Consider the following 27,415-nt stretch of genomic DNA (forward strand, 5'->3'; position numbering starts at 1 on the left):
GTTGCCCATGAAAACAAGGAAAGGATGGCTTGGAATCATCTTTTCATTCTCCTTTTCCATACCAGAATGAGGTAACATGAGATAAAGCTGGCAGAAGCAGTGCTTAAAATTTAAAAAAAGGGAGTAAGTTTTTCATGCAACAGGCTAGACCTGTGGGTCTGTTTGCTCTACCATATTGTCACAGAACAGCTGATATGGGCAGAGATCTCTGGAGATTGCCTTGAAAAAGCCCCCTTCTCAGAGAAAAAGTTTATATATGTTCAAAGGAAGACCGTGCAAGTACTTAGAGACTCACTGACTTCTACTGAATGAAACAAAACATGCTCAGAAAAAAACCCTGTTTGAGGGAACATAGGAGAGTACTGGAGGACAATATGCACTTTCTGTATTATTTCCTGGCAATCCCCTTACAGCCACTGCTGGAAGTAGCATACAGGGTTAGATGGTTCATGGCTTGAATCTGTACATACAATCTTTTATTTTCATGTAACCTAAAACATACACACAATGCAAACACCAAAATATTCATGTTTCACTAAACGTAAAGAACTAGGCAGTCAACTATGAAATCAGCAGAAACCATTTTGTTATCTACATATAAATGAAGGGGCATCTGTTTTCACAGGCAAAACAGAGAAAGAGCGTATCCCATGCATGTTCACAGCACATATGAAAGTGAGAACCTGTTGTTATGACTTGCCAGTTTTAAGAGATTCTGATGTTCCAAGTGAAGTTGTTTCTTCCATATGATAAAATTACTTTCTTCTTAAATTTATGTCAGTGCTCTGAGGAACTTAGATGCATAGCTCTCTGTAATGTGTACTCTGCAACATTGGTCAGACCTTGCAAGCTGTCTGTCAACATCTAAGTGAAATGAAGCTTTTCAGTTAGCAGTCTTCCAGCAGAAGCATGCTTTTTCTGTTACCTGGCATATAAGATCTGAGTGAGTCTCAAAACGAATACTTTACCATTAAGTCACTTTTTGAGTTGATGGGGGCACAGAGCTGTGTAAATACTCCCCATGTTAAGCTTTTTGAAATGCAGGAAAGCCTTTGACTGTTGCCTGGAGGTGCAGTTGACATGAACAGCTTTGAAAATCAGTTCTATTCCCTCTGGGATGAAGGGCTGAATGTACAATATTGATAAATGACATTTCTGTTTAAAGATACTTTAAATATACAATAGCATCATGTTCTGTTTTTTCACCTAGTTGACCAGGAAGTGATAGGGAAAATGATAATGCAACATATACTCTTGGCAGTAATAGTCGGAGGCATTCACAGTGTTTTCTCTTGTTGATGCTGTCTTAGTTTTTCAAGGTGGACTCCATCATCCCACCAATTGATGCATTTGCCAGCTTCACACTGGATTATTTCAGTTTTCTAAGGACAATTTGTTATGGAAACATGAAAACCCCAATTGTTTCAAAATGTGGCTACACCCGTGGTTAAGTAGAGTTTCTTCAGGAGAGAACTATATATCTTATTAAATTTTAATCTGCAATAGCTTGTAATTTAAATATACAGCTATCACTTACCAAACCCTAAACAACTTTGATCCTTAAAAATAATTTTTTGGATACAGTTGCCTAGGTTGCCCTACAAGACTGCACTTCTATGGTCCCTCACAGTTGTCTGGTTTGTACTAGCAGTATATTGTTTACTTTTTATGTGCTCTAAGACAAACCATCCTACATTATCCTTTCTTATCCTATGTGCAGTCTGCATACCAGAGCCACAGAACAATACGTCTTTGAGACTCCAGTTTTGTGCTCGTATAGATCTCCATGTTTGAATTGTTTTAATCCCTTTCCTGAATCCCTGCAGAGGCCAAGCTAGTTATGAGGCCTGCTGCTCCAGTGAGACACCTTCCTCAAACAGATCAAGCAAATTAAAATACAAGGGTACTGGAAACAAGATACTCTAAGATCTAAACTTTTCTTCCTTGTCAATAGAATGCAAGAATAGATAGGTAGATATCATAATAAATGTTTTAAAATAATTGCACTTTATTTGGAGGAAATGTAGAACAATGTATTCCTATCTTAGAATTTTTTCTTACTGACATCTCTTGAGCTGAAAGAAAAAAGTCCTGGCCTTTTTTGATCAGTTATGCTGTTGATCAAATATTCACTCTTACCTGCCTTTAGAATACAAAAATCAAGACCATGGAGTTGTCTTGTGATTATAACCTAATCTCATAAGGGTACTGCCAAACAAAACTTCAGTTCTGAAACAAATAATGTAGTCAAATAAAATCCAAAAAGTGGATTTAAAAAGAACCAGTCCCACTTTGTGAATCAAAGGAGAGGATCAAACATACTTGTGACCCTACACATCTCTAAGACCCAAACTTATTTTATACCACTAAATACATTTAAATTCTGAAAAATATTACTCAAAGTAGATTGCAAAAGACAAAATTACATCAAATTTTCCCCTAATAAAAACATTACAAAACCTGAATGTGCTATGATGCGCTGAAAAGGTACAATGAAGTTATAATATTCAAGAATTTATCTAAGCCAATGTCTGTCATAAAACTGTTGACATTATTTTCACCTGATCAAACTGAAAGCAGTACACAGATAACCCTTCCAAGACAGTATGACTTTTGAACCAAGTCAGCAGGAAGTATCTGAAATGCACATTTGATAAAGACCAATGCAAGCATGAGTGGGGAGGGAGGAATATTTTTAATTATGTTTACTTTTTGAAATCCCAAGCAAACATACCGAATAGTCTGGGACCAAAAGATGCAAAAGTGGGGATGAACCAACTGTGGACTAAATACAATGGAAAAGATCAGAGTATTTTATGTGAACAGTTTCTCTTCCTCAAAATACTTGGAAAATATATGAAAATGCTTCACCGTTCCTGTTACATATTCACTATATCAACCATATGCTGATTGGGTTGAATTGTCTTCTGAAAGCCCTCCTGAGCTCAATGTATCTTTATTATTAATTTGATGATTTATATAGTGTTTATTGTTGTGGCAGCCAGTACCTTTAATTAAGAAAACTGAAATACAAAGGAAAGTAGGTGAGCATCCTTTCAGATGGTAATCTGTTTCCTGAAGCCCTGATTCAGTGGCAGTCTGCCCAGGATAGAACTGAATTACAACTCCCAGCACCCCTCTCGTTTCCAATGAGTTGTTTTAATTTTAAACCAAGGGTTTGATGGCAGAAAGATATTTCAGATAACACACAATTCAAGGACTATCCCAAAGGGTATTTTTCATATTCATTTCAGGAAGAAGCCTGTAGGGTTGTTCATGTAATTGATTCACACATAATTCAAGGAAAGTTGAACCATTCATTGTACTACTGGGTAAAATATCACATGCATCATAGCTGAAGCTGGCAGTGCTGCTCACAGTTAAGGCAGCCTGACACTTGCCCATTACTGGACAATTTTCATTACTTCCTATATCCTGATTTACCAGCCACAATAATAGAAACATCCCAGGCCATATCCCCCAAAAAAAGAGGCTCTAAACAATAGTGGATTAATGTCCTTTTGCTGCCCATTCCACAGTGTGTAAGAGGCATTAAGGCTCGTTATTCATTTGGATGTTTGTGGTGGTTTGCTAGAGTAGGAGATATTTCTCTCTTCCTTGTTTTTCAATTCCACTTTTCCATCCTTCGCATCAGTCCTGCTCTGCAGTCTATACATGAGCCTTATTCAGACTGCTTAAAGCACATGGAAGGAAGGGTACAAAAGGAGTAGGGTTCATAACCCAACATTCACAGTACTGGAGCAAAGCTGACTTTATGATTTTTTTCTGTTTCTTACTTCCACTTGTACACACATTACTTGGAATGGTAGCAGCTGCTGAAGGATAGGAAAGGGAGTTATGTCTGTCTTTTGAAGCACATCAACACAGAAGAAGAAATCAGCTGGAAAAAGCCCTTTCCCCAGACCCCATCAAAAGAAGAAACTTGTATCAAGTATGGCATTTCTTTTTGCAGGATCATAACCATATTGTACATCAGCCTACCTTATTGTAGTCTTACAACACTCACAACAACCTTTGTGATCTTGGTAACACTCAAAATCCTGATTATAATTGCTTTCAAATTCCCTGTCTCTGGTTCCATGAACTCCTCTTGATGGTCAATACTAAGCTCAGAAGCAAGTGCAAGGTAAATACTTTCACAGTGTTTGGAATAAGCTCCCAAACAGCAGAGAGGAGAAATATAAACAATCTCATTTGTGAAAAAAAAAAGGATTCCACAGCACCTAAAGCTTGAAGAAAGGAGGCTAGAGTGAACATAAGCCAGGAAAGAAGAAATAGGAGAATGCACAGGATTGAATTTTCAGACTGATGATCCAACAATAAGGGTCTAAAAATTTATCAGAAATTAGAGCCACAGAAAAGGTCTTTGTGCAGGTAGCACTGTAAAAGTAAGATAGTGTGAATTACTTTAGCATGTATTTAGAGGTTTAACTAAACTGTAATATTTTTGAGTTATCACTGGATAAACACTATTTAATATCTTCATCAATTATATAGATAGTGCGATCAAGTGCATGCTCAGCAAGTTTGCAGGTGACACCAAGCTGACTGCTGCAGTTGACTCAATGGAGGAAAGGGGTACTATCCAGAGAGACTTTGAACACATGGTTGGATATAAGAAGATATTTATGCTTCACTATTAAGCATGTTCATAAAATACGTTCTTAGTATTTCATCTTTCTACAAATGTAGCAATTGAACAGGGACTTAGATAATAATTGAGTTGAAATAGGAGAGAATGATGCCCACAGTTTATAGAGTAGCTTAATTTTAAACCTATATGACAAGTATATAAGCTACAACACTATATGTATGTAGTCAAAAGTCTTAGAGAATGATGATGATGAATGATAGGAAGTTGCTTTGAATATGTCTGTGTGCACATAATATAAAAATTATCTGTCATCTAAATTTGATTCGAAATAATTTTCTTTTTGAGTAAAAAACACGAGTATATACATATCCATAAATATAATAATTTTAAATGTTTTAGGGTCAGTTTATGTTAGAAGTTTCCACATATAATTCTGAAAAGCATTAGAAGATAAGTTTTCAGGTAAAAGTGTCTCATGTTAAACAGTGAATGATTTAAAATAACAATATATTTGAGAACTAGACTGAGCACCAAAGCCATTTGAGTTCATGTACTGCACATAGTATCAGTACTTCCCTGAAATCTTAGCAAATCAATCTGTTATAATTAAGGCAATTATATGACAGTATTCATACTAACCTGCAATGAAAAGTTCTTCCAGGTCCATCAACACATACACCTCCATTGTAACACAGAACTGAGTTTAGTGTAGGCTCATTGCAAACATCAACATCGACTTCACAAAACCTGCCAGTGTACCCACTCAGGCAAGTACAAACAAAGGCATTGACTGCATCTTGACAAGAACCTCCGTTAATGCAGGGAGTAGATTCGCATTCCTGAGGAGAGAAATAATAATACATTGACTATACAGCTTTAAAACACATTACTTACTCATCTCAATAGCAAGTGCAAGAGACTGAATCTGGAGATTAAAAAAGGTTTTGGACTTTTTTATTGTCTGATAAACTAAAATCTCTAATTTGAGGCATTTTTTTATAGAGAGATACTTCGATTACAACTCATGCTCATTCTTGAAACTATACTTGTTCCTACACATTAATCTTGCAGAAATGCAAATGTACTTTATATAAGGAGTCATTCAGCTGTAAGTATGTTATTCCTGTTTTAAAATTTTAAAGCGTGTTTTTGACACAAAATTTATACAATTATTCTGTTTAATTTTTTACAGTAGGGTCTGTTACGGTGAAAAAATCCCCACATTAGTTAGGTAATTTTAGACAGAATAAAGAATTACTCATATAAACCAATGCACACAATCCTTTTATCAGTATTTCCTGATAAATGCTTTCTCATTATCAAGTAATACATAATACTGCAAATAGAAACATTTAGAAATGTTTACCTGTTCACATAATAAAATTTTCCTCTGATAAAACTAGCGTAAAAATCATCACATTTAAACCATGCAAAGCAGCAGCAAGTTAATATTTTTCCAGAATTACAGGAGGGTTTAGTTAGTGCAATTGTCAGTGCAAAAAATGTGGGTTTGCCCTTGAGCACAGAAACCTAGTTTTTACCTCTATCCCAAAGGGGTTGTATTTTGCAAATGCAACCCAAATAGTCTAGCTAAATCCAGTATTTTAAATTTATTCTCACACTACTGTAACTTTAGAAGGTTTAATTCTTTAATGATATCCAAGGGCATTCAGATTTCCTGCAGGTACTACTGTTGCTTTTGACAGAATGTAAATTCAGATATCAATGGGGAATTGTGAGAAAACAACTTATTTTCCTATAAGCTCTCCAGCTGGATGGATATAGGATGATTTATTAGTGAGCATTACATAAACTATTTGAATTATACATCCCACAGGGAGATGGAGATAGTCCTACAGACTGCCAAAAATCCTGTTATAGAAGTAGTCTTTTGCTATATTAATTACATTTGTTGTTGACAGGCATAAGTGTGGTTTTTTGCTTATAAAAAAATCTCAATTCGCAGTTCCAACTCTGACTTTTTTTCTATTTTGGTAACTTGTCTAGTCTTCTTAATTTGTATTCACTTGGATCCATGTCTATGACTTTTGTTTTACAGATCTGCTCATTAGCAGAATAAATTAAATATCTATCAACTAAGAGATCAAATTTTTATCTGATTATGATTCAAAAGTAAAAGTTCAAAAAATACCAAAATCATCAAAATAGCTAAGTCACAGTCATACCAAGTTGCAAACTTAATGCAAAACTTTTTTATTCTCTTCCATGAAATCTATTGTCCTTGTAAAATTTTACAAAACTACTTACTGTAATTATTTTTTTCAGTAACATAAACCCCAGACATTCTTTAGGAAAGAAAACACACCTATCACTTTCCAGTATATTTTGATGTGCTGCAGTTAAAAGTTAAACATTAGACTGACAAAAAACTAAAGTACACTGTTACCAGAGAAGTGCTGGTCTGCATTGCTCTTAATTCAAGAAAATTGTTTCAGTTCACAGAGACAACTATGTTAAAAATGCCACAAATAAATTTATGCAAAAGTTGATGAGCTACCACACTGGCACCAAATGCTGTAGTTTGTAGTCTAAGGAACAAGAACATGAGACGACAAACTAAAGTTGCAACACAGTTGTTACCGAGTCCTGCCTATCTTACATCCTGCCAGAGACTGATTTTACAGCTTAACAACTGGGAGTAGTTGGCTTTACAGAAAATTCCCATCTACCCTGACTCTCTGAAGATAAGCTCACCTAAACACCAATGCTATTTCTATTTTGTCTTTATATAATGGGAGATTGAATCTTAACTATGACCTCTAACCAGACAGTTGCCAAATAAGAGCAACAATTGCAGGAACTCACAGTCCTAGAAATATTGTCTCTCTTCTCCAGTACAGTAGGAGCAAAATATTTTATTCGTTACCTCTGGTGCTCAGTTCCCAACCTAATGAAAAATCTTTTAATCTTTTCTCACCTAGAAATGATCTGATCAGTTAGTTATTCAAAGGAAAACTGCCTTCAAATAACTAAGGAAAATGAAAATTACAAAAATAGTATTCACAAAGATGGGTCATTTTAGTTCTTCCAAAATGCAAATTTGTTGATATATAGGAGTATCACAATTGCTGATTGGGTGGGCATCTGGCAGCTAGATAAAGTGAACTCACCACACCTGGGTATTCATAGGGTATAAAACTTTCTCTTCTGGCCTATCAGAGCAAGTAACCTGTTCAAACAGAGATGTATTTCCTAGGTTTTCCTGCAGCCATCATTGCCCTCCATCTTTTCCCTTCCTGTTTTCTAGTTTGTTCCATCCAAAAGCAGCTTCAGTCAAACCAGGGCTACCACCACCCATATACAAGGAAAGAGAAGGACAGAAGGACTGCTTCTAAGGCTTAATCTTGTCAGGTTCTTCCTCTTCTAGAGGGGTTTTCTTGTTCCACTGTCACAAAAAGAAAAAAAAAAAGGTGCCCCTTATTAAATTTAATTGAGGTTCTCTGCTTATTGCTTACCCATCATTACAACTGTAGATGGTGCCCAGTACTCACACTATGCAGCATACCAATGTTCCCCTTCACAGCTCATATTTTATAATGCAGACAGCTTCAATAATTTCCCTTGTAAAGAAATTAAATGATTTAACAAAATAGAAATGACACAATTGTAATCATTTGTATAGAGTTTTTATCAACTCTTCACCAGTCTGACATACTTTGTTCTCAAATATCTTTTGAGTTTTCTCATATCTCATCTCCTAACAGTAAAGCAGCATGGGTCCCTTTCAGTAGGCATGTTTTATTCTGAGTTTGGTTTTCTTTCTGTGAAGCATACACTTTTCTTGATTTAAGCTAACAAGGAATCCTTTGAGTTTATGTATTGTTAACAGGCAACGACCTTGGAAAAGATTTAAAAATTATAATGGACAAGCTATCAATGTGAACTCCCATTGCAATGCTATGGAAAAAATTGCTAATGCTACCCTTAAGTCTTCAGAGAGGCGAACTATGACTTACACTTAGACAGGTAATTATTTCTCTTTTTATGGTTAGGGCAAACTGAAACATTGTGCCAAGTTCTAGAATCTGTTTATTGCAAAGGATGTCAAAAAATGTAGCCTATAACATGATTTAGGTACTAGCTAGAATACTTTACAGTAAGTAAAATCTAAGAAAAATAACACTTAACAGAATTTTTATGACAGAATTTTTTTTCAAAAGCATTTCATCATGTATATAATTTTCACATGATACCACTGAAAACATAAATAACATATACAGGTTAAAATTATTAGACAAATTCATGGAGTACAGATCTGTTTCTAGCTATTAAAAGAAATAATCAGTGTGAGTTCTTTGCTATAAGAAGTCCCATAACTCTTGATGGCTCTATGAGTGTTCCTAGGTTTAGGTTATCACCAAAAAAAATTGAGAGAGAGGGAAAGATAATGACAGTGCACAGATATTTTCACAAGAATATTACGTATTGAGTATTTAACTCCCAGAGAAAGTCAGTACTTGATTCCCCAAATCCAGATATATCCAGTGAGAGATAAGTTCCAACTTTACTACAGAGAGTCAGTCACTGTAAAACTGTCAAAAGTTTTCCAACCCCTTATGTTTTAAAATAAAGACTTGATGCATCTCTAAAAGATATGCTTTAGGCAAATAAATACAAGTATTAATTTCCATGGAGCTGTAAATGAATGGAATATACAGACTTGTGACAGGAGAACAGAATGGTGATTTTATGGCTTTATTTTTAGTAAATTATTTTTTACAGTACATATAAGCCCTTACTGATTTTCTTATCATAGCAAAGCAATTTAAATATTTCTTTGGTAAAGGTAGAAAAATGAAAGAATATTGAGATTTCTAGGTATGCAGCTCTTTTAAGGGTAGATTTCCTTAAGAGTCCTTAATTCAAACAATGCTATACAAGATCCACTACATTTATTAAAGCACAATAATTTATTGTATAATTTATTCTCTGTATGTCCTGTTCTCTCAATGTCATCTTGAGTAAATCTTGTTAGTACTAGGAAGAAAATGACTGTCCATTAGAGTCCACCTGGCATGGCACAGTTCACTGGTTCTGCTAGCAGGGAATTGTTCTGAAATCTGGACTCTAGCAAGTGACCTAGAAAAGCATAGCGCTTTGCTCAAGGCATACTGTTCCCTTCTCCAAATGTGTGGGTCCATACTAACATCTGTCTTTGGAAGCGAGGTTATTCTGCCTAAGAAAGCCCAACTTTCTACATGTCTCATTATATCATCTCCAAAGTCACAATCCATTGCTTGAAACAATTATAAGAGAACACATTTTAGCAAATTAATAACAAAAGTGAAAATCCATTATTTTTCCAAATAATGTGTAAGTTCAACACTGTTTCTTAAAACAAAATCTAGAAGTGTATTTTAGAAGTTAGTGGGTTTTTTTATCTTTTTCTACAGAAAAGACTATTTTTCATTAGTCCTTCTTGGACCTTGCTGATTAGAAATCGAAAATGATTTCTAACAATACTTTGAAATTTATTTCTATAGAAGAAATTTAAGGCAAAAAAATTGTAATGATAGAGATATTTTTATTTAAGTGAAGTTTTGTTTTGTATCAAAAAGGTAATTATAAAGTGGACTAATTCTCAACATAAATAACTCGTGCAAATGCATTGTGAGGAAGTGGTGGGAGGCAAGGAATCTATCAGGAATACACTTAAGCTATATACAGATTTATCTTTTAAAATACTTGTATGTGGTGCATTATACAGTCTAATTTCCTGTGAATACCCATTACGTACAGTCCAAGGTGCCATTTGCTGTTTGATTTCTTTGTACCGAACTATGAAGTGATTAACTATAGGGAAAGACTTGAGGCAGAAAAAGGTAATGGCCTTAAACATCACTTAAGGAAGTGAAAGGGAGCATCCTGATATTTGTGAGAAAACTGGATCCTAGGGGAAAGTCACTGGCTTGTAGAAAGTAGAACCAAACAGAGATTTAAAACTTTGAATTTGATGGAGTTAAAAAGAAAGAGATAAGAAAAGAATTCAAATATTTTTATTGCAGCACAAAAGAAAGATGCCTTAAAGAGTCCTGTTTCCATTAATTTATATTCATTTATCGTGAGTGCAACCATCTGATATAATTACAGCTGCTATTAAGACACCAAGTGGCCCAGGTTTCCCTTGCTAGCACTTTAAACTCTGTGATTTGCTAGCTTATGGACTTTTCCATTCACATGGGAGTTTGAAGTGCATTCTTACTTTGGGTTAAATCTCAATAGTATTCATGCCATATAAAAGTATGAGATTTACATTAAGAGCTTGAGATGAATGCTCCAGATTATTTCCATTTTATGTTTAACAAAACTATAAATAAATTGTATTTTTTTAATGAGTAAAATTATTAGACTATTTTTCTATAATTTTTTTTGTTAATATAACCATGTATCCACATTATTTAATTTTTAACTTCCCAAAGCTTTTTGTTTTGGTAGATGAAATATATATACAACATCTTGAGCAATGAACTGGGAAAACTTGTGTCCATATTTCAGAATATTGGTTTTATCCAATGTATTTCAATTCAAAAGAAGTTCAAAATGATAAAAATATTTTGCATTGAAATTTTATATTATTAATACAAGGACAGGAGAAAAATAATTAAAATAAACCTAATATTTAGACAATGACACAGAGCAGGAACATACTGCATCAGACCAGTGTTCCATCTGGTCCAGTATTCTGCCTATAGTGGTAGTGGAGAGTAAGCCGCTTAAACAAAATCATATGAACTTTGCCATTTTCTGCCATCTCTGTACCACACATCTTCCCAGCAAGCAGAACTGTCTAATCAGACATGATAAACTGTACTCCCCTGACAGGTTCATTTATCATTCATTTATGGACCTGTTGTCCGTGACTTGCCTAATTTTTCTGAACCTGCTCAGAGATCAGCTGCCTCCCCAGTCTTTTGGGACAGCAAGTTCTAGGGATTCTCTGCTTCCTGTGAAAGAAAATAGTTTGATTTCTTCCAAACGTTTCTCTGCTTATTTTTATCATGTCCCTCCAATTATTTTATTACAGAATTTGGGGAAGAAGTTTTCCACTTAAGTTTATCTACCACTGCAACAGTTTTCTAAACCTTAATTACACTCCCTTCAGTTTTCTCCTCTTCAGAGGGAATAGTTTCATCGATTTAAAATATCTCCTTACAAGGCTATTCAATTAATATAATATTCTTTACTCTCTGTAGCTTCTCTAACTGTACTACATGCTCCCTGTGATGCAAGATCCGGAACTGTGCAGAGTACCCAATATGCGAGCCCACCTGGGTTTTACATAGAAGAGAAATCATTCCCCCTGTCTTGTGCCCTGTACTCTTCATAATCATGCCCAGAGTTGGTTTTTTCCTATTCTGCACTGTGATGTTGAGACAACAACTTCAGAGAACTGTCAGTGGTTATTCAAAGTGTTCTTTCCTGAGTTGCAATTGACAATTGAATTCAGCTATATGTGGCTTTTTCCTTCTAGAATATTTCTTTACACTGAAGCTTATCTGACAGCTCTTCACTCTTCCCTTTTGTGAGGTCTTTCTGGCATTCCTTGAATGCAAAGGACTCACTGAGCTTCTCTTGCTATGACCTTACCCCATCTGAGTGCCCATTTTGCACTTTAACCATCAAGCAATGCCAACAATTCCCTACCTGACTTCCGGATTTTGATAGGTGTGAAGAGTTTTTTGCAAGTTAGAGTGGTCTTTACAAGGTATTTTCCAGTTTTTGTTTTAGCTTTTTGAATTTCCTGCTAGCATTTGAATTAACATGTTTAAAGGACTTCTCTGTTATTTCCACATGGACAAGCTTTCCATTTGTTAAAATTACAATTTTTCCTTGTGACAGACTTAAGTTTCCTTCTTAATCCAATAAGGGGCTTTGGACCACTTTGTGTTCTTCAGTTGTAGCACACGTTTTACCTGGGCTTTTAACATTATTTATTAGCCTTTAATATGCTTGTTAGTTTCTTGTGGTCTTCACTTTTACATAGTTCCTTTTCCTGAAATTGAATATAATAATTTCACAGTCCTAATTTTTAGGATAGTCTCTGTTGCTAGAACACCCTTGATGCAAAAGCATACTATGATATCAGTTGATAGGATTTTCTAATGTAAGGGATCAGAAATATGACTATCAGTGGAATGTTCTCAGAGAGCTTAGCACTTTGGAAGTGAAATTTCTTTGTAACATTCTTGTAGGTCTTATTAATTTCTCTTCTTCTCTAATTTATCTTTTTAATTGCTTTCTATTTAAAAGTCTTCAATTCAGTCACTCTTCCTTAACATAAACTTGAATCTGAAGGCCTGGAGGTCCCTGAAGTGTTACAGCCACTGAAATTTTCCCAAGGGTCTGTAATCACAGATGCTGTACTTTGCAGAATAAAGTGGGTATCTCCCTCTCCTTCTGCTGTTAGATTTACCTATCTGCATCTTGAGCATAAGCCACATTAATTTTTAGAAGTTTATATTAGTTTAGCTTCTTTCAAGAAACTACTTACCTTGCTCAACACTCCTTGAACTAGTTAGCAATAGGTAAAAATACTCGAGCGTAGAGAAATCCCACAGAGGCACAAACAAACATCCAGCTCATCTGAGGCTCTTAATACATACACTGATGTTTGTTATACAAATATATGCTACGTCTATACAGAGAGAATTCTGGGGAGGGGATTCCACTTTCTGGCTTACTTAAAAATAGTCCATGAAGACCCAGTGAGTGAAGTTTAGACTCACTAAGGAAATGCAGATGTCCAATTCAAAATCAGCTGAACAGCTCTGCGGATTGCTCTGAATATTCACCACGTTTTCATTGACTATAATAAGTGCACAGGCAGCTAGCTTTCACAAAGACATCTCAAGTTAGGCAAGATGAATCCTACTGTTCTTCTGAATCAAATCACAGATAATTATATCGCTGTCACGTTTCATGTCTTCTGTGCAATTTGGCCAGTTCTGCTTATTTGCTTAGAGTAGCAGCATATTGTTCTCAGCCTTTGTATAAGCTGTGGTGCCTTTGTGTTGAAAATTGGTTGATTTTCCTGATTTCCCCCTTAATCCTATCTTTTATGAAAATAGAGAGAAAAGATCAGTAAAACCAGATAAAATAAAACAGCTCTAGGATGGTCTGATTACAGCTTTCTATTAGATACAAGCAGAAGCACCAACAAGTTGAATATCTTCCTGCGTAAAGACTCAAAATGCTTTTTGCTCCCTTTTTGACAGGATGAGACGGCCTTAACTGAGCATGCAAGAAGAACAATTACCAATGATGCTTATCAGTCATAGCAAAGAAAAAAAAACCCCAAAAAGTTTCTATTTCTAACCATAATTGCTATTACTGCACATATTGGCAATCTATCTGAGAGAAAAGATCAATTTTCAGTTATGTACATTCATTTTACTCTTTCAAAAATATGCTAATGTCAAAGGAAATCATGTGTATTGAAATTGATTCATATAAAGCGTATATTTTTTTCTGTTACTCTTTCTTGAGTGAATTCTATAAATGAAAAAGCAATGAAAAATGTAGAAGATAGGAAAGTTTCAATATCCACACTCCATATTAGATATGAAAAAGTTACAGGCTATAACTATAAAGTGCTTATTTTTTTGCTAAAAGTATTACACAACCTGAGAAAGTTTTGAAGTGTATTTTCTTGCAAACTATATTGCAGCATAGATAAAGGCTGAAAAAATTCAGGAGAAAAAAGTAGAAAAAAATAAATCCAAGTATGTCTAGGGAAATACATATACACACACAAATATATTTCATTTTTAAATTGGTTCTTTGAATCACCTTAGTTGCTGACCTTGCCTGACTCTGCCATGACCACCCAGCCATTTTCTCCCTCCTCCTATGTGACAAGGAAAGAAAATAAGGTGTCAAAGCTCCTAGACTGATAAGGACAGAGAGATCACTTACCATTTACTGTCACAGGTAAAACAGACTTGACATGGGTTAAATAATAATTTAAGTTATTGTAACTAGAAATAGATTTTGAGACAGTGAGAAGCAGAAACAAAACCTAAAACTACACCTCACTTCTTCCCAGGCTCAACTTCACGTCTCTATCTCAAAAGTTTTCTGCCTCCTCATTTTACCCTGAGAAGTGCAGACAGAGCGGGAAAAGGGGGTGGTTGTTTGCACCAGCTCTTCTCAGCTGCTCCTTCCTTCTCATAGTATTCCCCTGCTTCAGTGTGGGTCCTCTTCCTGTGATGTAGGGTAAGACTGCTTCTGCATAGGCTCCTCTCCGTGGGTCATGGTTTCTGCCTAGACCCTGCTGCTGTGCAGGCACTCAGTGGGCTGCAGTTCTTTCAGGGCATGTCGCATATTGTAGCATGGGGTCTCCCATGGGATTCAGTGCAGATGTCTGCTCTGGCATGGTCCTCTCCATGGACTACTGGCAAATACGTGCTCCACCATCATTTTCTCCAGGGGCTACAGCTCCTACAATCTCTGTTTCAGTGTCCAGAGCACCTCTTACCTCTCCTTCTTCAATGACCTTTGATACTGCTAAGGTCTCCTCTCTCTGCTGGGCAGTTTTCTACTCTTTCTTAAATATGTTTCTACAAATGTGCCACCATCTTGAGTGAGTGGCTCAGCTGTACCCTGCAGTAGGTTGGTTGGAGCTGACTCAAATGGGTTGTTTCCAGCACAGGGCCACCCCTGGACCATTATCACAGAGGCCACTCCTGCAGCACCCCTTCTAAACAAAACCTTGGCACCTACACACAATGAATTTGCATAGCCATTGTTACAAAGAAATGTACCTTCAAGTGAAGAATATATATATATGTATTGATATGGATTAAGTTATGACTGTATTTCAAAATAAAGGAAGTGGCTGAATTTAATCTAGAATAAAACAATTACAGAGCATAAGCCTGCCATGATTTTCAAGATATGCACAACCTTACATAGTCAGAAAACCTAGCTGATCACTGTAAGAGTTGCATAGGCATGATATATATCTGAGTAGGATGAATACACTGTTAGGGTCTTTAAAATATGACATTTGCAGCATAGTCTAATCTGGGAATCACACTGCATGCAAATAGAATGACTATCAAAAGATGAAGCCATCACTCTGACAGACTTATCTGTCAAAGGTATATGTATATTGTTTCATAATTCCTATGAATTTCTAATCTATGCATTTTCAAACACCTAAGTTTGAAATATGGTTATTTTTTGAATATAATTTTATGAAGTTGTCTACAGGTCATTTAATCTCTCATTCTCTTAAAATGGAGAAAAGTGTAAATCATGGATGTTGCTAGAGAAAATATTACCCAAGAGTATTTTGTATTAGCATTGGCAACAGCTGATAATCATACAGATTTGCAATATCATATCATGATGCACACTCTGTAGAGCTGAATTACTTATTTTCTGACTTTTTCTCTCTGTAAAGGGAGTTGGAAACTAATATTTCAGCTAGATTTATTCCCCGTGTGAGACTTTCATGCATTTTCAACGGAAGAATTATAGACCATACTTCCTTTACATAATATATTTTTAGTTATCTAGTACTTTAAGCTGTAAATAAAAAATTATGAAAGGTACCTGCATTCAAACACAAACTAAAAAGAAGTTTGCATAACATTTTGGAATGTTTTTTGACGATTCAGAAGCACAATATTAGAAGCCAGATAGCCCACATGAGAGGCAGATCTCATGCCAGACTTTCTTATGAGACCAAATACGTTTAAGAGGATCATATCCAAAGATTGATCAAACTCTGTTTGGCAAAAAATCTGAGAAAGTCTAAATCAGTTCAATACTTTCTGCAAAGTGTGGTCAATATTGTAAGGACTGTTCAGTGTTCTGCCAGATGTAGTCACCTTCTACAAGTTTGCTGACCATGGGAATCTACACATCACAGACTTGGATATATGGATGCCTTCTTGTCCACATGTTAACACAAAATTATTAATGAACTTCAGAGGAGAAAGTGGGCAATATATTTAGTACACCATGGTTTTGTATCATAGAATTCTATAATTGCCTGAATTTTGAAATTTTAAGGCAAGTCATGGCAACTTTCAATGTAGAACGTTGCACTTTGATGTTCATTATTCAAATATACAGCTAAGCTACATCAAGTGGGACTCTCAGTGCAAACTAGGTAATTACCCTATCTATCCCAAACTCATGGAAAAATGATTTTCAGGTAATGTTGGCTTAGCTTGCTGTGGCCTTTCAGATTTATCATTCACACTGCACATTTAGACTTCTTTAGACATTTTATCAATGATCTTTTCTAATGCAGTGTCATATAAACAACAAATAATTAGCTTTTCAGAATGGATTTTAAAAAAATGAATTTCTGTCATGCATTTTCAATAAACTGACTTCAGAAGTCAACTAAATAAAAATGAGTTTCAAGTGACATATTACCCTTTCTCCTATAATTTAAAAAAAATTAAGACATACATTAATATTTATCTCACATCTTGAACTGGTCCATCCTGCTTCGCAAGAGCATTGATACCCATCAATGAGATCTATACATCTGAAATACAAAACAGAGTTATTCAGATGAAGCTACGTAATTCCATATTCAGCACCAGTAGTAACATTTCATAAATTTCAAAATAGTGGTTTGACATAACGCACTGAAATCCATGGTAATTTAATTAGTTTTAGTAATGGATTTAAAATGTGTGTATTATGGATGCTGAGGCATTTTGTAAGGATACTGATTGTTATATTAAAAGACATCTTCCCATTTCAACCTGTTGGCTTGTAGCAGCTAAAGATTCACTTTTAAGTATATTAAACTAATTATTCCACATATACTGAATACTGGTTTATGCTAATGAACAAAAATGAAAGAGAAACCGAGATAATGTAACAGTATATTACATTAGCTTAAGCAGGCAACATCTGTCATCTTTAAGTGTGCTTGTACTCTTACTTTATGGAAGAACATAATTAAAAGTATATTTATCAACCTTCCCATATCATTAAATCTTAAATATTGCTAGTTAGGTGCATTACTTGGAGATAATAATAGTTAAATAAAAATAGGCACCTTCCATGAAGACAAGGATCTGGCAAGCATTCATTAACATTTATCTCACAGTTTTGTCCAGTGAAACCTCTCTTACAGTGACACCTATAGGAACTGATGCCATCAATGCAACTTCCATTGTTGAGGCAAGGAGAAGACATACATTCATCTGTATTAACTTCACATCTATCACCTGTTTAAAAAAAAACAGAAAATGCAACTAAGCTTTAAATTCTAAACTCAAACTAGCCAAGTTTATTTATCAATAATTCCAGAAAAATTGCTTTTATTTACATAGATTGTTCATATAGTTCAATATATTTACCAGTAAAGACTATCCAACTGTAATTACCTATAGGTTTAAATGCCAAAAATTAGGGTTATATTGAAATATATAATGATAAATTATAAATATAAAATAATGACATCTGTAATTATAGTAGGGCGAGAAGGTTTTTAGGACCAGCTGGCAAGAAATGCAGAAATTGAAATTTCAAGATTAACTTTATTACCTTGTGATTATAAAGTTGAATAACACAGGTTTCCTCCAAAAGGAATATAGAACTAAAATGAGATGCGTCTTGGTTGTGATCTAACTGTAATATTTATTTTCTCAAAATGAAATTGAAATGCAGGGGCTTTTGATAAATGGTGAAAGACATAAAATTCTTCAAAATATTTTTGAAGACATTCTCTATGAGAGATATGATGGTGCACTTTTATGTTTTTAAGTGCGTGCCACAACTTCCATCCAAACTTCTCAAAATACTAATTGGCAAACAATGTGCATAGATCTCTCTGTAAGCAGTTACAGCCCACTGCTTGGTAGACAGCTAAGCACCACACAGTCAGTTATGCACCCCCATGGCAGGATGGAGAAGAGAAACAAAAGGGAAAAGTGAGAAAATTCATGGGCTGAGATGACAGTTTAATATGCAAAGCAAAAGCCATGCATGTAAGCAAAGCAAAACAAGGAATTTATTGACTGCTTCCCATGGGCAGGCGGGTGTTCAGCCATCTCCAGGAAAGCAGGGCTCCATCACGTTTAGTAGTTACCCAGAAAATGAATGGTATCGGTGTGAACGTACCCCCGCTTCCTCCTTCTTCCCCAGCTTTACATCCTGAGCGTGAAGCCATATGGTATTGGCAGATCCAGTCTCTCTACTCAGCCCTAGTAAAGCCATATGGAGTACTGTATTCAGCTCTGGGCTTCTCAGTACAAGAGAGACATGGAGCTTCTGGAGCGGGTCCAGGAGAGGGCTATGAAGATGAATAAGGGGCTGGAACATCTCTCTTATGAGGACAGGCTGAGGCAGCTGGACATTTTCAGCCTTGAAAAGAGATGATTGAGAGGGGACCTCATTAGCGTATGTAAGTATCTGAAGGGAGGGTGTCAAGAGGATGGATCCAGGCTCTTCTCAGAGCCAAGCAATAGGACAAGAGGCAATGGGCAGAAACTGATGTACGGGAAGCTCCAACTGAATATGAGGAAGAACTTATTTTCTGTGAGAGTGAGTGTGCACTGGGACAGATTGCCCAGAGAGGTTGTGGAGTCTCCCTCACTGGAGATATTCGAGAACCACCTGGGCACAGTCCTATGCAACGTGCTCTAGGATAACCCTGCTTGAGCAGGGAGGTTGGACCAGATGACCCACTGTGGTACCTTCAAACTTTACCCATTCTGTGATTTTCTGTTTCCTCTTATATCAGTTTGGATCAGCTGTCCCAACTATGTCTCATCCCAACTTCTTGTGCATCCCCAGCTGCCTCGCTGGTGGGGTGGAGTGAGGAGCAGTAAAGCTCTTGACTCTGTGTAAGCGCTCTTCAGCAATAACTAAAACACTTATGTTTTATCAGCACTGTTTTCAGCACAAATCCAAGACACAGCTCCTTACTAGACATCATGGAGAAATTTAGCTCTAGCCAGGTCAAATCAGTATACTACTGATAATGCAAGAAACTTCTACAGATTTTTCAGGTGTGTGGGCCAGCGGAGGTGTGGATGAGAAAAAAAGGAACGCTTAAGGCAAAATCAGCTTTTTACAGGAAGGAGTGAACAGCATTCCAGAGAAATACTGGAACCTTTGTCTAGTCCATGTGTAATTATACAACAAAATATGAAATTCTGGCATTTGCAATAAGTCTATTAACGTGCTACAAAAAGAGGTACTTTAAGATAATGGGAAATATTTTTATTTAGTGGAGATCAGTAGTGTAATATTCACGTTAATATGAATGCTAGGTATATAAAAATATTTTGTACACTTAAGGAAATTGCTTTTTTCACAATATACTTTCAGCTTCCTAACTGAGCCAGAGAAAATAAAACATCCCAATTCCTTTTTGAAATCTGTGGTGTCAGTCTCAGCAGCCCTAGAGCGCTGTTGTCATGCTCTAGCAGAAAGTGTACACAGGAGATTGGACTTGGTGGGTATTCTAGAAAAATGAACTTAGAGGGGCTGCTGTGCAATTCTGTGTTTGACCAAATCTTGGTGCAGTGGCACGTGCACCATGCTAAGCTCTATATTGGTACAAATTAGAAGGCAGTTCTGAAACCTGTTTATCCCCTGTGGCATGCAAGGATTCAGTAAAGAGTTCTGCTCTTTCATGCTCCTTGGATCCTCTTTCTTATTAAGTGTCACACTCTCAGGATCACTGATGTCTTATTTGATATCACTAAAAACAAGAACTTAAAAATTTCAGAAAAAGGTATTTTGTGAACATATTTTTTGTGAACAATATCTAAATTCAAGAAGAGAGAAGCCAAGTTCATCTGTTGTGCTATAGCAGATCTAACTATCAAAGAGGCAATTCTCCTTGTAAGTCAGCATTAAGGCAAAAAGTTCTCAATCTTCTCTTATCAAGAAGCACTTCAAAAACATTGCCAGGATGGTAATACTACAGAATAATACACTTCAAATTCACTTTACTTTCAACTATGAAAATTATTACTTTTCTTGTATCTGAATGTTGAGGGCAGCTCTATAGCAGTGTATTCTACAGCATTATAAAAAAGCAAGGACGTGTAATTAGATTCTCTGAAGTAAGACTGAATCTGTTGGAAAGAACTGGAATGCCTTTTAATGAAATCTCCATATCCTACCTTTACTATGAAGGTAATATTAAGAGGAAAAATGGACCTTTAGTAAAAGTTTCAGACATGTAGAGAGTAAAAGTCCATTTTGTCGTTCCTACCCTAAAAAGAATTTGTGAGATTTGTGGTGAATACAGACTATAATTATTACAGTAATGATGGTACAATAGGTTTAAAGATGAAAATGAATACATATAACACAGAAAAATAATTAAATTAAAAAAGAAAAGATTTTAAAAAGTAATTTTTAAGTATCAGTTCAAACAAAGAAAATAACTTCCTCAATATTAGGGTTTCAAATGTTCCTGCCAAAATGCACAAACTCAAAATATTTTTGATAATTTTTATAGAAAATAATCTACATTAGAATGCTAAAATTTCTTCTTTAAATTCAACACCCATATTCTAATATCCACTGAAAAAATCAGGCCAAATACATCCCTAACACTAATGCCTAAGGATCACTAGATTAATCCATTCTGATATGAATAAACATTTTCATTTAAATTACTTCCAAGAGCAAAATTTACTAAATTTGTAATATGATGCATTGTAGACACAAAAAGGCTGGCAACTGGTTGTGACTGTAAACTAGACAGTCTGTCATTCTCTTCCAATATAACTGTCTTTTTAAATCTTTTTCCAAAGTATGAAAACTTTTAATTAAAATAATCTTGCTAAATAAAACTAAACATTTTGTAAAGTAGACTATAATACCACAGAACTTGCACTTTGCTTAAAATGTCACCTGTAAAGTTTTCCGTAGTTCAGGCAGTGTGAGATGTGTTACTGGGCTGAAGACACCTCTTGGAGTTTTGCTTTACAGACTGTACTTACCTTGGTAGAAATAATGCCTCCACGCATCAAAGAAAAGGGAAAAGTATCTCACACATACCACATTTGGGGGGTTAATGTATTAATGGAAACCTGGGGGCTCCTCTGTGTGTCAGAGTGCCGTAGGAGGCAAGGAAATGTCATAAATGTAAGAAGAACTAGTATGGAGTAATAACAGTAACACTAAGATGAAAAGAAGACAGCTATTCTCCTGCTTCTTCAGATCATCCATTCATGAGAAGGATCAGTCTGTCTCATATCTTAATAAAGAAAACTCAACAGCCTTTTCCAATTCCCATTTTATGTCCAACCCACTTTGCTAGTTGGCGGTGCCTCAGCTTTTCTTGGAGCTCATTTTCACAGTTCCACTCCTGCGTCCTAATCTAGAGATTTTCACATTTTCCATCAAGACTTTTAACCACACTTTGAATCAGTATTCAGTTTTGGGCCCTTCACTCCAGAGAAGAGAAAGGAAGCTGGTGAAGGGTCTGGAACACAGATCTGATGAGGAGTGGTTGAGGGAGCTGGGCTGTTTAGCTTGGGGAAAAGGACGCTCAGGTGGGACTTTATTGCTCTCTACAACTACCTGGAAGAAGGTCGTAGTAAAGTGGAGATTGGTCTCTTCTCCCAGACAACAAGTGACAGGATGAGAGGAGATAGCTTCAAGTTGTAACAGAAGAGGTTTAGTTTACATATTAGAAAAAAATTTCTTCACTGAAAGGGTGGTCAATCATTGGAACAGGCTACCCGGGCAAGTTATGAAATCCCCATCCCTGGATTTGATTTTTGAAAATATAGTGCTTATTCTGATTTGTTTACTTCCTATTAGGCTCATAGGAAGATATAATAGAACTTATAAATACATTTTATGAAATATATAAAAACTCTGTATACCAAGTATAAAATTATTTCATCATGAGGGCTAAAGACTGAGGAATATGATAATTTATAGACAGATTTTTTTTCCTCTTTATTTTTTTTCCTCTTTTTTTTTGTTTTTTGTTTGTAGGAGACAATAAAAAGATTTGAGGAGATTAAAAATTCAAGACATCAATTTATAAGAAGTGACCAGTATGAAAAGAGATGAAAAGGAAGAAACACAGAATTTTGTACTACAATGAAGTCAAATATGTACTACCTGGAAAAGAAAAACAAATGTGTGATAAAAAAATGGTTGATTGCTGAGAGCATACCCAAAAATGAAAAAGTAAATTATCATAGTGTACTGTGTCTAGCTGAGCTCATTTCTCCATAGTAGCTCTCATAGTGCTGTGCTTTGCATTGGCAGCTAGAAATGTGTTGATAACACACCGGTGTTTTGGCTACTGCTGAGCACAGCATCTGCACTGTAACATTCCTTCCTCAGTTGAGGGCAAGATCCTGGGAGGGGACCCAAGCAGGCCTGCTGACCCAAACTGACCGAAGCTCAGATATAAAAGCTGAGGCAAGCAGCAGGAAGGCAGACATTCATTATCTCCAGCGGCTGCCTGCTAAGGAACCATTATGTGTGCTGAAACCTTGCGTCTTGGAAGTGGCCGACCACCACTGCTGATGGGAAGTAGAGAATAAACCCTGTTATCTTCTGCTTCGCTTCGCTTTTGGTGCACACAAGCTTCTGTCTTGCTTTTAATAAACTGCCTCTGTCTTGCTTTTAATAAACTGCCTTATCCCAACCCACGAGTTGTTTTCCAGCCTACTCTCTCCCCTGTCTGACCGGGAAGGGGATTGATAGAGCAGCTGGGTGGGCACCTGGCATCCAGCCAAGATCAACCCACCACACATAGTATACTAATTTATACATTGTATAGAAACACAAAAAAACAGGTCCTTCTATGATAACTGAAAATTTCATATCCTATTGAAAAAAGACAGAACTGAGAGAGGAGAGATGTCCTTTCAGAATTGCTCAGCAGCACTTAGTTTTCTTGCTAAAGTAAATTTTAGTATCAAATATTAGAAGACTATTGAAAACTACTTGTGACCATTCCATGAGATTTCATAATATATATATTATAATCAAAAGATCAATTAAAAGATTTATCATATGTATATGATATATATGTGTATATGTATATGTATATGTATAACCAATAATGAAGCCAATTACAAATGTAAAAAATTTTATATAGCATAAACATTAGGAATAAAAATATTTCACAAATTAAACATGAGCAGAAACCAGTTACAGTTACAGACACAAAATTAATTATTTGTTAAATAATTTCAGTGTAAGACTGTTAAATCCTAAAATAAGTAGAAAATGAGGAGCAAGAATATTTTCTAACATCTTTATGTATCATAGAAGTTGATAATTAAAATGTTAATGCTTTTGCAATATCTCTCAATTTTTAGATTAATTTCAGGTCCTAATACCATATTTATATGAATTTATAGGGGTTTAATTAGTGGGGGGTTTTAAACTCACTTGCTTTTTTTAAAAATTATCTTTCATCTAAGAGTGGTCTTCACTGTTATAATTTCAAGAAACATCAAACTGTAAGCAATTATAAATCATAAACAGAATTTATGGAAAGACACTAGAATGATACTTAACACTTAGTTATTTACAGCTTCAAAATCTAAATTTGGACAGATATATGTATTTAGGCATGCCCCATCTTGACTATGATTGAGCATGGTAAAAGATCACTCTTAGCTGACTTTTTGTGCAAGAAAAAAACCAAGAAAATAATACAGAGCAAAAAACATCAGTTGAGCTATATGGGATCAAAAGCAATGTAAAGAAAAACTGGTGTATGGGAAAATAATGTGATAGCTTCTCACAATTAAAGGAAAATCAAGCTGGGATGACTATTAAGTGAAAAATTCAGCTATTTAACCTCTTACAGGCAGATGCAGAATATACATCTTGAAAAAATATGATATGTAATAATTTCTACCAGCTATCATGTTTTGAAATACTTTGGTATAAATGCAAATAAATAAATAAATTAGTAATACAAATAGAAATACAAATAAATAAATAAATTATAAATAAATGCTTTAGTCTCCTTAGAAGACATTTTTGAGAAGAATTTGTCTTTCATCTACAATAAATTAGGTTTTATAAAGTATAATTCAATTATCATATTCTAAAACAACCCTCTTACAATTCTAAAAGCATGTTGCCTCAAAATTAGCAACTGACTGCAAAGAACAAGTACTTGTTTTGTCACATTGACATTAATCTTTTGAATAGCATAAGGTCCTTTTAACATCATTTAAGTGTTGTCTCATTCAGCCTGTTATGAGTAAATAAGCTGTTAACAAAAGCTTTGTAAGTATGCTGCATAGAAAACTAGGGCTGATAAGGTCACTGAGCTTGTTTTTTTGATTTCGTCTTAGAAAGATTTATTATAGCATAGTGACTAATTCCAGAGACCTAGATTTCCCATTTCTATTGTACTTTGTGTCAGTAATAGACTTATTTCAGGCAATTATTTCAATTTTCCTACATTAAGTCAAGTTAGATTGGTGCTAATTGGACTGCAGAAAATTTGAAAGGTTGCCACCTATTTTGAAGTATTTTTTCTGTCATTAGACAAGAAAACTGATTGGGAAAGCAAAGAGAACTTTACAAGATAAGATTAGACCACAAGAAACAAAGTAATTAAAACAATTACAGATTAATTTGCTTTGCCTAAAACTTTGACAACATTTGTTTTCATTAAATATCAATTTGGGATCTAAGATATGCATGCATGACTTTTAAGAACTATATCTGCCCATTTAAAGTGAACATGAGAANAAAAATTTTATATAGCATAAACATTAGGAATAAAAATATTTCACAAATTAAACATGAGCAGAAACCAGTTACAGTTACAGACACAAAATTAATTATTTGTTAAATAATTTCAGTGTAAGACTGTTAAATCCTAAAATAAGTAGAAAATGAGGAGCAAGAATATTTTCTAACATCTTTATGTATCATAGAAGTTGATAATTAAAATGTTAATGCTTTTGCAATATCTCTCAATTTTTAGATTAATTTCAGGTCCTAATACCATATTTATATGAATTTATAGGGGTTTAATTAGTGGGGGGTTTTAAACTCACTTGCTTTTTTTAAAAATTATCTTTCATCTAAGAGTGGTCTTCACTGTTATAATTTCAAGAAACATCAAACTGTAAGCAATTATAAATCATAAACAGAATTTATGGAAAGACACTAGAATGATACTTAACACTTAGTTATTTACAGCTTCAAAATCTAAATTTGGACAGATATATGTATTTAGGCATGCCCCATCTTGACTATGATTGAGCATGGTAAAAGATCACTCTTAGCTGACTTTTTGTGCAAGAAAAAAACCAAGAAAATAATACAGAGCAAAAAACATCAGTTGAGCTATATGGGATCAAAAGCAATGTAAAGAAAAACTGGTGTATGGGAAAATAATGTGATAGCATCTCACAATTAAAGGAAAATCAAGCTGGGATGACTATTAAGTGAAAAATTCAGCTATTTAACCTCTTACAGGCAGATGTAGAATATACATCTTGAAAAAATATGATATGTAATAATTTCTACCAGCTATCATGTTTTGAAATACTTTGGTATAAATGCAAATAAATAAATAAATTAGTAATACAAATAGAAATACAAATAAATAAATAAATTATAAATAAATGCTTTAGTCTCCTTAGAAGACATTTTTGAGAAGAATTTGTCTTTCATCTACAATAAATTAGGTTTTATAAAGTATAATTCAATTATCATATTCTAAAACAACCCTCTTACAATTCTAAAAGCATGTTGCCTCAAAATTAGCAACTGACTGCAAAGAACAAGTACTTGTTTTGTCACATTGACATTAATCTTTTGAATAGCATAAGGTCCTTTTAACATCATTTAAGTGTTGTCTCATTCAGCCTGTTATGAGTAAATAAGCTGTTAACAAAAGCTTTGTAAGTATGCTGCATAGAAAACTAGGGCTGATAAGGTCACTGAGCTTGTTTTTTTGATTTCGTCTTAGAAAGATTTATTATAGCATAGTGACTAATTCCAGAGACCTAGATTTCCCATTTCTATTGTACTTTGTGTCAGTAATAGACTTATTTCAGGCAATTATTTCAATTTTCCTACATTAAGTCAAGTTAGATTGGTGCTAATTGGACTGCAGAAAATTTGAAAGGTTGCCACCTATTTTGAAGTATTTTTTCTGTCATTAGACAAGAAAACTGATTGGGAAAGCAAAGAGAACTTTACAAGATAAGATTAGACCACAAGAAACAAAGTAATTAAAACAATTACAGATTAATTTGCTTTGCCTAAAACTTTGACAACATTTGTTTTCATTAAATATCAATTTGGGATCTAAGATATGCATGCATGACTTTTAAGAACTATATCTGCCCATTTAAAGTGAACATGAGAAACAGAGAGATAAAATACAAAAACATCACCTGTAGCTTGTGCTGTCTGTTATGTAGATGTTGGAACTTTAGAGAGGAGCAACAGAGACCATCAGAAGCAGAAATCTGCCTAAGCAAATTAATTCTTGGTTTATTGCTGAGCTCAGTTATGAGAGCCTCAGATCAAGCATCAGATCTTACTGTATTTAACACTTTCTACTAAAAAGAATAGAATTTCAAAAATTCATAATCTTGTGACAGGCCAAAGGAAATATACCACACAAAAAGTCTAGAATTTAATGGCACTCCTGTTAAAACAGTCTGATAGTCCCAATTATTAGTACTGAAAAGCATAGATATTAAAATGTTTAAATTGTTTTACCAAAATTCCCTCCAGTTCTTGCCAGTATCTAACCCTTTCCACTGGTGGTGTGCTCATACTTCAAATGTGCTTGTGGGTCTAAAGTGTGACACTACAATTTAC

At 34.9% G+C, this 27,415-nt stretch overlaps 1 protein-coding gene across 1 annotated transcript in view; it reads right to left on the reverse strand.

Annotated features, from left to right (window-relative positions):
• Positions 1-27,415, reverse strand: part of EYS (eyes shut homolog (Drosophila)) — a 784,118-nt gene that overhangs the window by 422,719 nt on the left and 333,984 nt on the right. The window contains exons 23-25 of the mRNA XM_017823913.1: positions 17,667-17,838; positions 17,066-17,144; positions 5,255-5,454 (exon numbers count right to left, since the gene is read on the reverse strand). Of these exons, the coding sequence (XP_017679402.1) occupies positions 5,255-5,454; positions 17,066-17,144; positions 17,667-17,838 (451 nt within the window). The remainder of the gene's footprint in view (positions 1-5,254; positions 5,455-17,065; positions 17,145-17,666; positions 17,839-27,415) is intronic.

This window comes from Lepidothrix coronata, unplaced genomic scaffold (genome assembly GCF_001604755.1).
Source record: "Lepidothrix coronata isolate B3197 unplaced genomic scaffold, Lepidothrix_coronata-1.0 Scaffold4, whole genome shotgun sequence".
Classification (NCBI taxonomy): Eukaryota; Metazoa; Chordata; class Aves; order Passeriformes; family Pipridae; genus Lepidothrix; species Lepidothrix coronata.